The sequence below is a fragment of the Conger conger genome, chromosome 13 (assembly GCF_963514075.1).
Source record: "Conger conger chromosome 13, fConCon1.1, whole genome shotgun sequence".
NCBI lineage: Eukaryota > Metazoa > Chordata > Actinopteri > Anguilliformes > Congridae > Conger > Conger conger.
The window spans coordinates 6,933,631-6,948,318 of NC_083772.1; the positions used below are offsets into that span (position 1 = coordinate 6,933,631).

Below are 14,688 nucleotides of genomic sequence, written 5' to 3' on the forward strand. Positions count from 1 at the left end.
CTAAGCATCCAAGGGTTGGTTGAAGAACCTTCTTCAATGAAGTTGTTATTTCTGGGATGTATTCAAAGCATTGAATTCATTGTATGTACTCTCATTTGTTTTATATATTCAAAACAATACAGTTTCTAATGCAAATGGTGGGCATTTACTATATAGAGCCTTTATCCAAAGCACTGTACAATTGAGGCTTTGCATTCCCCTATTCACCCAGCCTTGTCTTGCTCAGGGACACACGCAGGGCGGGATCAAACCGGCAACCCTCCGAATGCCAGACGACCGTTCCTACCTCCTGAACTAATGTGATCTCGTAATGTTGTTATTATTATGATTATTATGATTCGTATTATTATAACAGATTCCTCCAGGCACCTGTGTGGCAAAGAGCCCCTAAAGGTTCCTCCAGGAACATTTCACTTTAATTAATTCATTCATTATCCTAACCTGCTAATCCTGAACAGGGTCGCAGGGGGGCTGGAGCCTATCCCAGCATACATTGGGCGAAAAGGCAGGAATACACCCTGGACAGGTCGCTAGTCCATCGCAGGGCACACACATCATTCACTCACACACTCATACCTATGGGCAATTTAGACTCTCCAATCAGCCTAACCTGCATGTCTTTGGTCTGTGGGAGGAAACCCACGCAGACACGAGGAGAACATGCAAACTCTGCATGTTCGAACCCAGGACCTCCTTGCTGTGAGGCGGCAGTGCCACCCACGGCACCATCCGTGCCGCCCTCTGTTGATATGAAATAAATGAAAAGAAATGTGACAATGTGTTTGCTTCACATTGGTGTAGTGTTACAGTGGAAGAAGACAAAAAATGATGTGACAGCGTTTCACAGGAATCCTACTTAGCCTTCACTTGATTTACAAAATGATTAGAGCCAGAATGGCAGATTGTCACCAATTACCTGTATGGCTTTATCACTGATGTGCACTGATAACATATTCTCCTACTCAAATACATAATGGTGGATTGTCACCTTCCTTATTGTTGTTGTAACACTTGGTCATTCACAATTTCACAGTTATCTGCACGATCGGTGTGTACTTGAAAGCTACAGTAACAGGGGCGTCACTGTGACCTGCCTCCGCAGGAGCCCAAAAACTGAGCCATAGTGAAAGACTAAAGGAACTTATTGGTCAAAACTTTAAAACGTTATTATTTTGAGCCAATTTTTCGACACTGTATTTTCTGATTTTCCATGGTCCCCCTGGGCCTCCTCAGTCAAAAAATCCCACAATTCTTTAATATCACTTTTTTATCAACTTCAAACCAGTTCCACCAATAATAGTTAGAGTCATTTATTTATATTACTTTATTACTCCAAAATCAGGACACATATTTAAATAATGAAAATAAAACAACATTTAAAAGCTGGTTGTTTTTACTAGTGTAGGGGTCCTCGCACGGGACTCCAAATTATGTAGGGTCCTTGCACGGGCCGCCAAATAACGCAGGGATTTTACTCTCTACGAAACCGGGGCGCCAGTTAAACGTTGTGTTGCAGTATAACTGCGAAAAGTAATCAGTCTCATAAAATTACTGTTATCAGAAATATCCAACCACAAATATAGTATTTCAATTAATTAAAATAACCAATATTAATGATTGAACATACCGATAACCTGAAGGTTGGAAGTTCTTCGAAAGACTGCTTTAACTCGGCTCTCATGTCTATGCGATTCCAAAACGGACACCGGGGTTTAATAAAATATATTTATTAAACAAACATACAAACACATAACAGATAAACTAACGGGAAGTTAGTAAGGAAATTTAGTTTGGTATGTGTGTGTGCGTGTGTGTGGCGCGCGCAAGCGCGCGTGTCGCTAGAGTTCTGGGTGTGGTAATGAGTTAGAGTTAGCTGTGAGAAGGGACTACTTGCATAGTTTTACTCTATATATGCGCAAAAGACGGCGAATCAATTCACGTACATATATATGTAGCTAACCAAACACATTACAATGGTTGGATGGTAAATATTGAAACACAGATTCACAAAAACAGTTAAGACTAAACTAAACACTGGCTATGCCTGAATGTTTGTTTTCTTACTGAGTCCATACGCATTGCTGGATCCAAAAGACATGCTGTCCTTGTAGAAGCGGCGATGGTGCTGTGAATGGTGTCCGGGAGAGATGCGCAGGCTGGGGTGTTCCCGTTTTAGCAGCGCGTTGTCGTCTGATCCGCTGGTCCTTTTCCAGGTGTAAAAGTTCGTTGCTGTTTCGTTGTTGGGCTTTATTGGGGTAAACTGATGTAGCGTTCCGCGTACAACAATTTCCACTCACTATAGGCCACGTAGTTACCGCGAGGTAACTGGGTGTGTCCGTAGGCCTGGTAGTGCGCTGTGCAGCATTCAGCCTCTGTCCGAGTCTCGGAGCAGATGAGGTGAAGCGACTGGCCAAAAAGGGTGCGTCGAAGAGAACAAGCAGAAGAGGCAGAAAAAGCAGAAGAGCCAGAAGAGAGATCCCAAGAACGTGTCTTGCTCTTATACGGGACCGTTTATTGCTCCCGCCATTACGGGATTGGCTGAACCAAGTTAGACGTCATTCGTGGTGGACGTCGCAGAATTCTCCTGTGGGCATGTGGAAGTTGTAGTCCCTACATCCCCCCTGTGGTCTCAGGATGCGGCTGAAGCCAGTGTTCCACGAGAGCACAAAAGTCAGTTCACAGTCCACAGGTCAAGTACATTGGGTCGGTAACACAGTTCACAATTGACTGACAAACATCCAGGCATTTATCAACAATTAACTAAACTGGTCTAAAACACATGATACAAACAATGTGAAACACTAAGGTCGAACAGTGAATACATTGTCACAAAACATGAGAAACCTTGGTGAAAGGGTTAGTCGTTTTGTTAGTTCAGGTGTTTTGTTAGTTATTGGATGGTGTCCAGAAGGTGGAGCACCAACAGGAATGACCCAGCCATGAAAATGTTCAGATGATGTAGGGGTCTAGGATGGAGAGGCTGTAGCCTTTTTGGAAGTCTTGTTCAGACTGACCAATTGTTCTAGTCCCTACAGTCAGGTTGCTGACGAGGGTTGTCATCTGAAATATGTGGGGACATTTTCAAATTAGGGCAGCTTTCTGTATCCAAGCTTAACCTTATGGCTGTGTCATCAGGAAGGAAATGGAGAGGTGGTCTCATTTCTAAATGATGTGGTAAGCTCACAAGTGGTCTTGTCTTGCTTGGGGAAGAGGTGGAGTAAGGCACACTGGGGTGTGGCAATATACTTGTAAAGATTACACTGTAGTTTCTACATGCAATACTTTACGATGGTTCAGTAGGTGTAGAAAGAAGCAATGAACGTTTACGAGTTATAACAGGTGTCGGATTTAACTCTACAGTACCTACTTACGATCTGCGTTTGCTGCTGCTACATGCAAATCTAAGTGGCTGCTATAAACTACCAGTTTATTTTGCCACCCCCCTTTGGTAGGAAAGGTGTGCAAAAGAAAGTGGTCAAAGCTTCAGCTGGGAGTCTGCCTGTGAAGAGACCACGGCTATAGATCAGTCTTATTCAACGTCTTTTGATGGAGGTTGAACAAGACCAGATAGCTCTTTGGAGTGGTTACTCAAGGCATACACACTACTGAACAAAGGTTAGAGGCTTTAGTTGTCCTCAGAGGAACTGAAGAAGCTCTCTTCAGACAAGGTATCTTCCCTATCAGAGTCATGCTGGTGACTCTGAGGCTTGGGCCTACCGGGTCGGTCTTCTCTCCAATTCCGGCTGGAATCAGAGTGTGAGAAGCGACCATGGTGGCTCTTAACCGGGAACTTACTCACATGCCGTTGTTTTGAGCCATTAGATTTTAATGGGGCAACTTGGGAAGTGCCGGCAGGCTTGGTTGGAACAACGTGCTTAGCTGTTTCCAATACCTCGTTCCTGGGCACAATCCTTAAAGTGTCCCAGACCATTTGGGCTTCATTTCTTAATTCAAGGGCTGAGTGTTGGCCCCTTGAAAACAGTGAAACATGAGTTCGGACACAGGGGTGCAGGTTGTGCACAAAAAGGGATTTGAAGGCTTGATCTTCATCTAAGCCTGGTCCGTTTCTGCCCTGGAAAAAAGCATGTTTAAGACGTTGGTAAAAGTCTTTTGGTCGTTCTGTACGGCTATGTTTAACCTCCACAGATTTGATCATGGCTGTGGCCTGATCAAACCGTGGCAGGTACTCAGCTACCAATGCTTCACAAACCTTGGGATAGCTGGAACGAACCTGTGGTGGAAGTTGTTCCATAAATGTATGGATCTTTCTGGTAGAGGTTTTCCATACCAGTCGTACCTTTTCTCGATCGGTTGCCCTGGGCAGATCCGAGAGACAGTAGTCAACTTCTCTCAAGTAACTCTGAATGTTAATTTTGGAGTCCTTGGGGTCAAATGTGTGGACATACTTCGCCATGGCCTCTAGCTCCTCAAAGCGAAGACCATGTGAAGTTGCACTAGTCTGCCTGTTTGGAGAAGGAGAGCCTGAAATCACATTTGAATGTGAATGCGTTTCATGCGGAGCTCGACGTCCTCGGTTTGGTTTAGAGGGTGGAGCTACAAAACTGTCATTCTCACAATGGTTGGCAGAAGATGAATTGTCGCTGTCAGTGTACTGTACAGAGCTGTCACCTATCCTCTCAGTTATAAAGGGAAAGCTAGCGGGATTAGCGTTGCTTTTTGTGTGCCCAATTAATAACGTTAGATCTCCTCTACCGTGTCCACGGGAGGGTTCCCTGACCTCCTCACGAGAGGGGTGGGCATGGAAGGTGCAGTCCTGTACTTGCCTGACTGTTTCTCCCTTGCGGAGATGGACCACCGTTGGGATGGAGTCCCCCCTTTCCCTCTCCAGGGAAGAGGTGGGCAAACCATTGCATGGGTGGTCAACAGCACTGCAATCTGAGGAGACTGACAAGTGTCCATCAGAGCAAGTTGTGGAACCGGGATCTGACAAACCCGAATCAATTTGTGACCCCCCTTCCCCTGCCTTGTGGTGTAAGGAGGAAGCAGGAGAAGCTGGAGTTGGGCAAGCCTGAGAAAGCAGGCTTACAGAAGAGAGTGGATGCAGTAGCTTGTGGCATCTACTCTTCAACTGAAATAATTCCTCTCTGTAGGAACAAAGATCTGATTCGGCTGAATGCAGATCACGCAAGTATTGTACTGCTTTCTTGCCAACAGTTTGAAGCTCAAGTAAAACACTGGTGTGTTGTCCTCTGAGGTATGCCATCTCTGAGTCTAAGTTTTTGTTGCTCTGAAGAGCAAGACTAATCTGTCTGGCAAAATTCAAGACCAGACAACTTAGAATTGGGTCTTTTGAATGGTTGGGGGAGTGACCTTTCTCGTTGATTAATGAGAACATTTCTTTCCTACAATCAGTGAGGTTCATCTGATTCAGGAAAGCTATGTAGCCAGGTGCTAAACCTTGGGCTAAAAAGGAAAGGTACTCATCAATAGATATGGGTTCCATATCTCAAGCCAAATAAAGCTAAAAGCTAAAATCAGTAACTTAAGAGGGTACTCTTGAAGTTAACAATTTGACAAGGGCCCTGAGCTCCTAACAGTTGGCAATGAATTGTTTCCCAATATCACAATCCAACATACAAGTTGTGATGAAGGATAAAGAATTTAAAACGCTCTTTGAATATTCTCTATAACTATAGTACAAGGTAGCTATAGCATCACACAGGGACTCGAGTTGCACTAGCGGTACTGCAATGCAACAACAGCAAAATGAACAAACATATGGCGGATATTCAGACTGTAAAATAGGAACTGTGATGCTGATCACATTAATCCTAAATACCAGAATGTGATTGGTTGAAATTACAATTAAATTTGGATTTAAATGTAAAATTCAATTAATTATTAAAATTACTTTGACCAAGTAATTATAATTAATAATACAGTGCGGCTAATAATACTATTATTGATAATACGTATTATACCGGAAGGTAAATGCCAATCAACAAACTACCGTGTAAGATTACGAATGTAATGCCACAATGTTACACGAGGGGGCAGTATATTGAGAAAGCGGCTCATGCAGGCTTTCAAAAATGGTACAAGGGTGACATCTAGCGGTATTTTCAAAAAATTGCACTGGTGGCAATTTAGCTGAGAAAGAATGCCGAGAATTCGTTCTGGAGTCACGTGACATGAGCCAAAGCTCGTCTTTCTCACGCAGAGCTCCAAATTAGGAAGGGGAATTCGTTATGAAGTCACAAGACATGAAATTTGAGCCAAAGCTAGTCTTCCTCACACGGGGCGCCAAAATATGTAGGGGTCCTCGCACGGGACTCCAAATTATGTAGGGTCCTTGCACGGGCCGCCAAATAACGCAGGGATTTTACTCTCTACGAAACCGGGGCGCCAGTTAAACGTTGTGTTGCAGTATAACTGCGAAAAGTAATCAGTCTCATAAAATTACTGTTATCAGAAATATCCAACCACAAATATAGTATTTCAATTAATTAAAATAACCAATATTAATGATTGAACATACCGATAACCTGAAGGTTGGAAGTTCTTCGAAAGACTGCTTTAACTCGGCTCTCATGTCTATGCGATTCCAAAACGGACACCGGGGTTTAATAAAATATATTTATTAAACAAACATACAAACACATAACAGATAAACTAACGGGAAGTTAGTAAGGAAATTTAGTTTGGTATGTGTGTGTGCGTGTGTGTGGCGCGCGCAAGCGCGCGTGTCGCTAGAGTTCTGGGTGTGGTAATGAGTTAGAGTTAGCTGTGAGAAGGGACTACTTGCATAGTTTTACTCTATATATGCGCAAAAGACGGCGAATCAATTCACGTACATATATATGTAGCTAACCAAACACATTACAATGGTTGGATGGTAAATATTGAAACACAGATTCACAAAAACAGTTAAGACTAAACTAAACACTGGCTATGCCTGAATGTTTGTTTTCTTACTGAGTCCATACGCATTGCTGGATCCAAAAGACATGCTGTCCTTGTAGAAGCGGCGATGGTGCTGTGAATGGTGTCCGGGAGAGATGCGCAGGCTGGGGTGTTCCCGTTTTAGCAGCGCGTTGTCGTCTGATCCGCTGGTCCTTTTCCAGGTGTAAAAGTTCGTTGCTGTTTCGTTGTTGGGCTTTATTGGGGTAAACTGATGTAGCTTTCCGCGTACAACAATTTCCACTCACTATAGGCCACGTAGTTACCGCGAGGTAACTGGGTGTGTCCGTAGGCCTGGTAGTGCGCTGTGCAGCATTCAGCCTCTGTCCGAGTCTCGGAGCAGATGAGGTGAAGCGACTGGCCAAAAAGGGTGCGTCGAAGAGAACAAGCAGAAGAGGCAGAAAAAGCAGAAGAGCCAGAAGAGAGATCCCAAGAACGTGTCTTGCTCTTATACGGGACCGTTTATTGCTCCCGCCATTACGGGATTGGCTGAACCAAGTTAGACGTCATTCGTGGTGGACGTCGCAGAATTCTCCTGTGGGCATGTGGAAGTTGTAGTCCCTACACTAGACTAAACTTTAAAAAATCATTTTTATGATTATGATTAACTTCTACAAATTTTTATCAGTCCACGATTCAGTGAGGCATCATTACAAACATGTCCAGTAAGTGAGAACATCGGTGGGGCGTCTGATTGGAGGGCTGTAGTGTGGCTGGGGCCCCTGATTGGAGGGTTAGATTGCAGTCCAATGGTCTGGGAGCCTGGCAGTTAACACAAATGTTGTGGATTTGCAGTGCTGCCGTTGTACTATTAAGCAAAGCACTCCAACTGAATTACTTTGGTCAAATTAGCCAGTTGTATAAATGGATTGTGTGTAAAAATGCAATCTGTGTAAGATTGTCTGGATTAGAGTGTCTCAATGCAAACATGTGCATGCATTTGGGAAGCACAAATCTATATCACAGTATTTCACACTACACTATTTCACAACATGGAAATGTATTCTGTGTCTCTATGCCAGTCTCTGTTTTGTTCCCTTTAAGGCCTCACCTCTCAAACATAGGTACAGTTCTGGTCTGGCCATAACGTTTTGATATTTTCAGCATCTTTGGAAAATGAGGAAAATGATTAAATATGTTCTTGAACAAAATTTCCCAGATTTCCCACTTGGCATCAAAGGAAGTGGTGTTTTAAAGCAGCAGAGCGTCAGTCTCGCAGATGAACCTGCGGTACGAGTAGCAGTGCGTGTCCATCCATGCACTCTCACCGGGCACAGTCACCACACAGTCTGCGTCCTGGTACTGCGTGCGACTGTCAAACCAGAAATGGTCGTCCGGCTGTCCGTTCCTCCAGAACCTGTAAGATAAGCACAGAGACACAGGCTGCCGGGTGGCTCATTGGGCTAAGGCAGGTGCATGGATGAGCCCCACAGTCATGGACCAAATCCAGATCATGCCCGTGCTGATTGTGGCTGGTAGCACCATAGGGCAACGCACAGTTGGCAATTGTATCACCCTGTTGAGCTACCAGTATGGGAGGGTTCAGTGTATAGTACCTCCCGCTGGTTCATTTTGTCCCCATGGACTGCATGTCAAAGCGGAATATGAAATGTCTTCGTCCGACGGTGGTGTGAAGAAGCAAGCTGGCAACATCACTTGTTTCTGCGGACGTATTTAATTCAACAGAAGCAGTGTGGGATCGTGCCTGAACATGACTGCTCAGTGAACATTTCAAATTAGGATGGGAACCTAACTCTGATCCCCGATGTAGCCAGGGGGCAATGTTTTTAGGGCAAATTTGCAACCGAAAAATTAATGTCGGTTTTTTATAATTTATGGTGGCTGTGTGAGATATTTGCTTCATTCTATGTTTACTTTTACTTTCAAATTCATCCGCATTACTTCCTGTACAGGTTGGCTTTCTAAGCTATAAAGGACATGCTGTTGTGCTGTTTGGAGGCCTATTTTTAGACATTATTTTCACACACAGGGAAACACAGTTCGGCTACACTTTATAAACTGTTTTCCACCTGCTTGTGCTCTACATTTGGTGCAAACAGCAGTTTCTTATGGGAAAATAGTGAGCGATTATTTAGCTTATAAGGATAATTATAATAATTATATAATAATTATAAATCAGAATATTCTAATAGACGCCTCCCATGTACAGTACAATACAGTTCATTCGTGCTGTGTAGAAATTTGGTTCTTTTTTATTTGGCTCCAATGAATGAATTAATTAGAAAATTATATATGAGATATTACGTGTTCAATGATAACTGGTAGCGTCATAACAGGGGCGATAGAGCAGTCATCTAGCACTCAGACAGTTGCGGCTTGATCCCTCGCCCTGGTTGTGTCAAAGTGTCTGGGAGCAAGACACCTAACGCCCAATTGCTCCCGATGAGCTCATTGGTACCTTGCATGGCAGCCTTTCCCTGTTGGTGTGAAAGCGCTGTGTAAATCCAGTCCATTTACCACCCTCTGGTGGCCATTTAACATCATTATTTACACTTACACATCACACGATAATAGTTGCTTTTTAATTTAGTTGTATGTGATATGGAGGTGCTGGAGTATACTCAGTTTCTCCACTATCTAAATATGTATGCCCAGTAGTGTGCGTGAAAGGACTCTTACCCTCTCTGCAGGGGGCTTCCATCCACCCAGAGCCAAGTGCCCTCTGTTTCTGAGTCACTCAGTCCAATCCAGTTAAAATCTCTTGGATGTTTGGTGATGAACTCCTGAACACAATGATTCACTCTCACTGCCCACCCTGCTGAGACACACAGTCCACACCGAAACATTCTGGATGTGTCCAGATACTGAGCAACAGTGTGAGCCACACCACATCGATAAATGAGATTCACTCAAAGTATTAATATTGGACATGTGTCATGTTGGAAGAACCAACATGATATGATAAACACAAACATCCTTACAGTGGCTATTATTGAATGTGCATTGTCTCAAATGTATCTCCCTCACCCCCTCACTGCCTCATTCATTCACTCTTTCACAGAACCTTACCTGCCTCTCTGACTGGGAATAATAATAATATCCACACAGTTGTTGCTCCCTTGAGCAGGGCCCTTAATCAGGGGGGGGATTGCCTCCCGCTTAATCTAGTCAACTGTAAGTCACTTTGGATAAAATCTTGAACCACATGCCTGTAATGTAACGTCCATTAAAAAGCTAGCTAAATTGCTTATGTGAAAAGCAATGAATAAAACTGATGAAGTGTCCTTCAGATGGAAAAATAAACTCATCTCAGTGACATGGCGGCACGGATGGTGCAGTGGGTAGCACTGCTGCCTCACAGCAAGGAGGTCCTGGGTTCGAATCCCTGTCGGCCGGGGCCTCTCTGTGCGGAGTTTGCATGTTCTCCCCGTGTCTGCGTGGGTTTCCTCCGGGTACTCCGGTTTCCTCCCACAGTCCAAAGACATGCAGGTTAGGCTGATTGGAGAGTCTAAATTGCCCATAGGTATGAGTGTGTGAGTGAATGGTGTGTGTGCCCTGGGAAGGACTGGCGACCTGTCCAGGGTGTATTCCTGCCTTAAGCCCAATGTATGCTGGGATAGGCTCCAGCCCCCCTGCGACCCTGTTCAGGATAAGCGGGTTAAGATAATGGATGGATGCCTGTGACGGAGCCACGCTGTCACTGAATGCGGGCAGCACGCGCACACACACACACACACACCACACATTCCCCGTTCCCTCCTGGTCTCACAAAATATTTAATTAAACCGCAATGTGACGGAACCGCGCTGTCACTGAATGCCGGCAGCACGCGCACACACACACACACACACCACACATTCCCCGTTCCCTTCCGGTCTCACAAAGTAGTTAATTAAACCTCAATATCATTCCCTCTTTTCTCCACCGTTTCAGTAGCGCGACCAAGGGTGCACACTTGGCAGTGCTATGTTCAGTTACGCATACATTCACACAAATACAAGCGACTTACTGTTTGTTGAAGGCATATGCATCAACCGGCTCCCTCTCCATGAGCTTGGTTGGCGAAACAGAGGCGTAACTTTTCTAATTGTTTAAATAGTCTCTTTATGCGCGCTCTCAGGATCACATGATCTGTACAATTATGTTTATTTTTGTGTAACGTTAATTTGCACGGTAAATAACGTATTTTGATTTAAGGGAACTGTTTAGGAGGATATAGTTGATCCTTGATTTGATAAATGGTAGAAGCTTTATTCTGTGGGGAAATTAGGTAATTGTTTTCTAAGGAATAATTAAGCCTAGTGGGAGGGGCTATATGTTTAAAAGGGGCTGCTGTTCCCCTATTAGGGGAGTCTTGACTCAGTTACTGAGAAGGTAACATTGTTTAAATTGTTGGCTTTACGTGTGAGTTACTGAAGAACTCAAGTGGGTAAATGCCCTTTTTCCTTTGGAAACCCTTTTGTATTTAGAGTGTTTTGTTTTCTGTGTTTTTCCATCTTTTTGAACTTTTTCTTTGTAGATATTCACACTGTGTTGTCTGGGAGGCCGGCATAAATAAATGTCACTAAACCAAGATTTTCCGAGTACGCCTGAGTTTGTCGATTTTTGGGGAGTTCCCAAGAGAATCCTGCCACATATGGTGTCAGAAGTGGGATGGCTACTCGGAGGAAGCTAACCCGCCGTCCAGGACAGCGCACAGGACTTCGTTCTCAGGGGCAAGAGAACTATGAGGGGGGGACAACCGCCAAGCCAGACGTGGAGTGGGAGACTGCGGCTTCCTCATCCGAGGAGTCTGAGAAGGGGGCCAGGGGCTGGATGCACCCAGCAGCTCCGACAGCCGCAAGGTCGACAGGTGGACCAGATGGAGAGCTACTGGCATTGATGAGGGACTTCATGGCAGGACAGCAACGGAGAGAGGAGAACCTGTTGGCAGAGATCCGAGGCCTAAGGGTTGCTAAACCACGGACTGACCAGTTGCCTCGGCCTGCCACCCAGCCCCATCGAGATGGTGACCAAGTACAGCCTGCTCCGAACCTGCACATCGCAGCCACCCCAAGCACACTGACGGCAAGCAGTCCCAGACTTAACCTGCCAACACCAGCACCCCAGCATGGGCGCCAGGAGACACCAGCAGAGGCATCCGATCACCACTTTCCAGACCTGGACAACAGCCCAGACCAGCCAAGGTCAGAGTGGAGGCATTATAACGAACCAAAAATGCCACAATATCAGAGGGGTGAGGACATTGAAAACTATTTATTATGTTTCGAGCGCATTGCCAAAATGTGGAAATGGCCGGAGAGCGAGTGGGCATGCAGACTCGTTCCACTGCTGGCGGGGAAGGCATTGGAGGCCTACACAGCAATGGATGAGGACAGAGCACACCACTATACTGACCTGAAGGCGGCGCTGTTGGCGAAATTTGACATCTCTCCAGAGACCTACCGGCTGCAGTTCAGATCAACGAATGGACCACCGGGCGAGAGCCCCACCGAGACCTACCACCGCCTGAAGGGCCTCTACCGACTCTGGATTCGGCCAGGGCAGCACACCAAGGAGGAGGTTGGAGAGGCCATCATCTTGGAGCAGCTACTCCGGGTACTTCCTTTTGAGGTGAGGACCTGGGTGAAGGAGCATGAGCCAGCAGAGGGACTTACAGCTGCCAAGCTGGTTCTGCAGTACCTCAACGCTCGGAGAGGAGGACCAGCTACACATTTCACCAGTGCAGCACGCCGACCAACACCCCAGCCCAGGCCTGCAAGGAGAGAGGAGTGTCCAGGTAACATCAGTACTGCCCCAAACCAACAAACATCTGGTAAGGATTTTGTCTGTTTTTACTGTCAGCAGCCAGGCCACAAAGCTTCGGTGTGTCCCATACGTAAAGCTAAGGTCACAGGTGCTTGCTATGCTCCCCGGCCAGAGGGGGGGCCCTCTGGGGATAAGGGTGTACGAGTTCAGCGCTATAAAACTGTGGTGGTTAATGGACAGCAGGTTACTGCTCTGTTGGACACTGGTAGCTTCATGTCTTTGGTTAAATCTAGTCTGGTGCCAGTGAGCAGTGTTGATTATAGCAGACAAGCGGACATTTTGTGTGTTCATGGGGATAAGCATCCTTATCCAAAAGCCGACTTAACGGTTACTGTGGATGAACAACCTTACCTGTTGACTGTTGGGGTGGTAGAAAACCTGCCTGTGGATGCCATCCTGGGATGGGACTTACCGGTACTCATGCACTTACTGCAGGAAAAAGAACTGCCAGTGGAAACTGACTCTGGGGAGGATGGGGAGGAAAATGTGAATGTTTCTTGTCCTGTAATTACTCGAGCCCAGGCGAAAGCTGGTGTCCAACCACTCCCAGACCTTGACAGTAGTCTGTGTGAGGGTGGCACTAAGGGGCCAAGAAAATCCCGCCGCCAACGCCACTTTGAGAAACAGCTATGGCCAACAGAACCTGAAGGAAAGAGTTTGCTATCCAATAAAATGTGGGAAGTACCTGAGAATATGTCTGTACTGCAGAGGGGAGACGATACTTTGAAACCTTTGTTTGCTAAAGTGGTAGAAAAGACAAATGGGAAGGGGATAGGAAAGGCAAGGTTTATTGTTGATAATGATGTATTGTATACAGTGGAGGATGACCACAGACGCCTTGTAATCCCTGCTAGCTGTAGACCACTTGTCATGCACCTGGCACACACACTTCCATGGGCCGGACATCTTGGCCGCCACAAAACCTATCTTCGCATTAGTTCACGCCTATATTGGCCCTCCATGTATACAGACATTCAGAAATATTGCACCACATGCCCCACATGTCAGAAAACATGCACTGCCCGCAAGTCTGACCTAGCTCTTCTGCATCCACTGCCTGTTATCTCTACTCCATTCCGCAGGATTGCCATGGACATTGTAGGCCCTCTAGTGAAGAGCAGCGGTGGTCATCAGTACATTCTGGTCGTGTGTGACTATGCCACCCGTTTCCCAGAGGCCTTTCCCCTGCGCACCATCACCGCTCCCACTGTTCTGCGTGCTTTGGTTCAACTGTTCTCCAGAGTGGGGATACCAGACGAAATCCTCACGGACCAAGGGACCAACTTCACCTCCAGGTTGATGCAGCTCTTCCATAAACAACTGGGCATCTCAGCAATCAAGACCACCCCATACCACCCACAGACTGACGGTCTGGTTGAAAGATTCAACCAGACACTGAAAAAGATGCTACAAAAGTTTGTGGATGACACTGCCATTTCTACTCTTCGCCTACCGAGAAGTTCCCCAGGCCTCAACAGGTTTCTCCCCATTTGAGCTGTTATATGGCTGGGATGTACAGGGGCCATTGGATCTGCTCCAAAAGGGCTGGGAGAGTCCTTCCACCACTCCAAGTGACAGAGGCGTGGTGCAGTTTGTGTTGGAGATGAGGGATCGGCTGGCGAGATACCAGGACGAGGCAGAGGTCAACCTGCGTGAGGCCCAGAAAAGCCAGAAGACCTGGTATGACAAACAGGCTCGACACCGTGAGTTCCAGCCTGGCCAAAAAGTCTTGCTACTTCTCCCTTCTTCCAACAGCAAGCTCTTGGCGAAATGGCAAGGACCCTACATCATCACCCGCAAGATGGGCCCAGTCACTTACGAGGTCCATCAACCTGAAAAGAAGAAACCAGTACAGACCTACCATGTGAACCTACTAAAAGAGTGGAAGGAGCGTCCGATCCCAGCACTGATGGTGAGGGAGGTGGACATGGAAGAGGAAGAGGAGACCGGACTGGAAACCCTATCTAAGACTGCTACTCCTGTGCTGGCACATCTTGC

The 14,688-nt window shown here is 46.0% G+C and overlaps 1 protein-coding gene across 1 annotated transcript; it reads right to left on the reverse strand.

Moving 5' to 3' along the window:
• Window positions 1-7,764: 7,764 nt before the first annotated feature.
• Window positions 7,765-9,728, reverse strand: LOC133108266 (collectin-12-like). Its single transcript, XM_061217735.1, has 2 exons — window positions 9,562-9,728; window positions 7,765-8,278 (listed from the first exon to the last, which is right to left on the reverse strand). Exons 1-2 carry the CDS (start codon window positions 9,726-9,728, stop codon window positions 8,113-8,115), a joined length of 333 nt encoding a protein of 110 aa, XP_061073719.1. The 3' UTR covers window positions 7,765-8,112.
• Between the last annotated feature and the right edge of the window lie 4,960 nt (window positions 9,729-14,688).

Bases quoted from the DNA above. Each gene is read 5' to 3' on its own strand.
- LOC133108266 (XM_061217735.1), bottom strand. From the start codon at position 9,728: ATGTTTCGGTGTGGACTGTGTGTCTCAGCAGGGTGGGCAGTGAGAGTG. The intron at 8,279-9,561 runs GTAAGAGTCCTT...CTTATCTTACAG, and splicing joins GGAAGCCCCCTGCAGAGAGG to GTTCTGGAGGAACGGACAGC.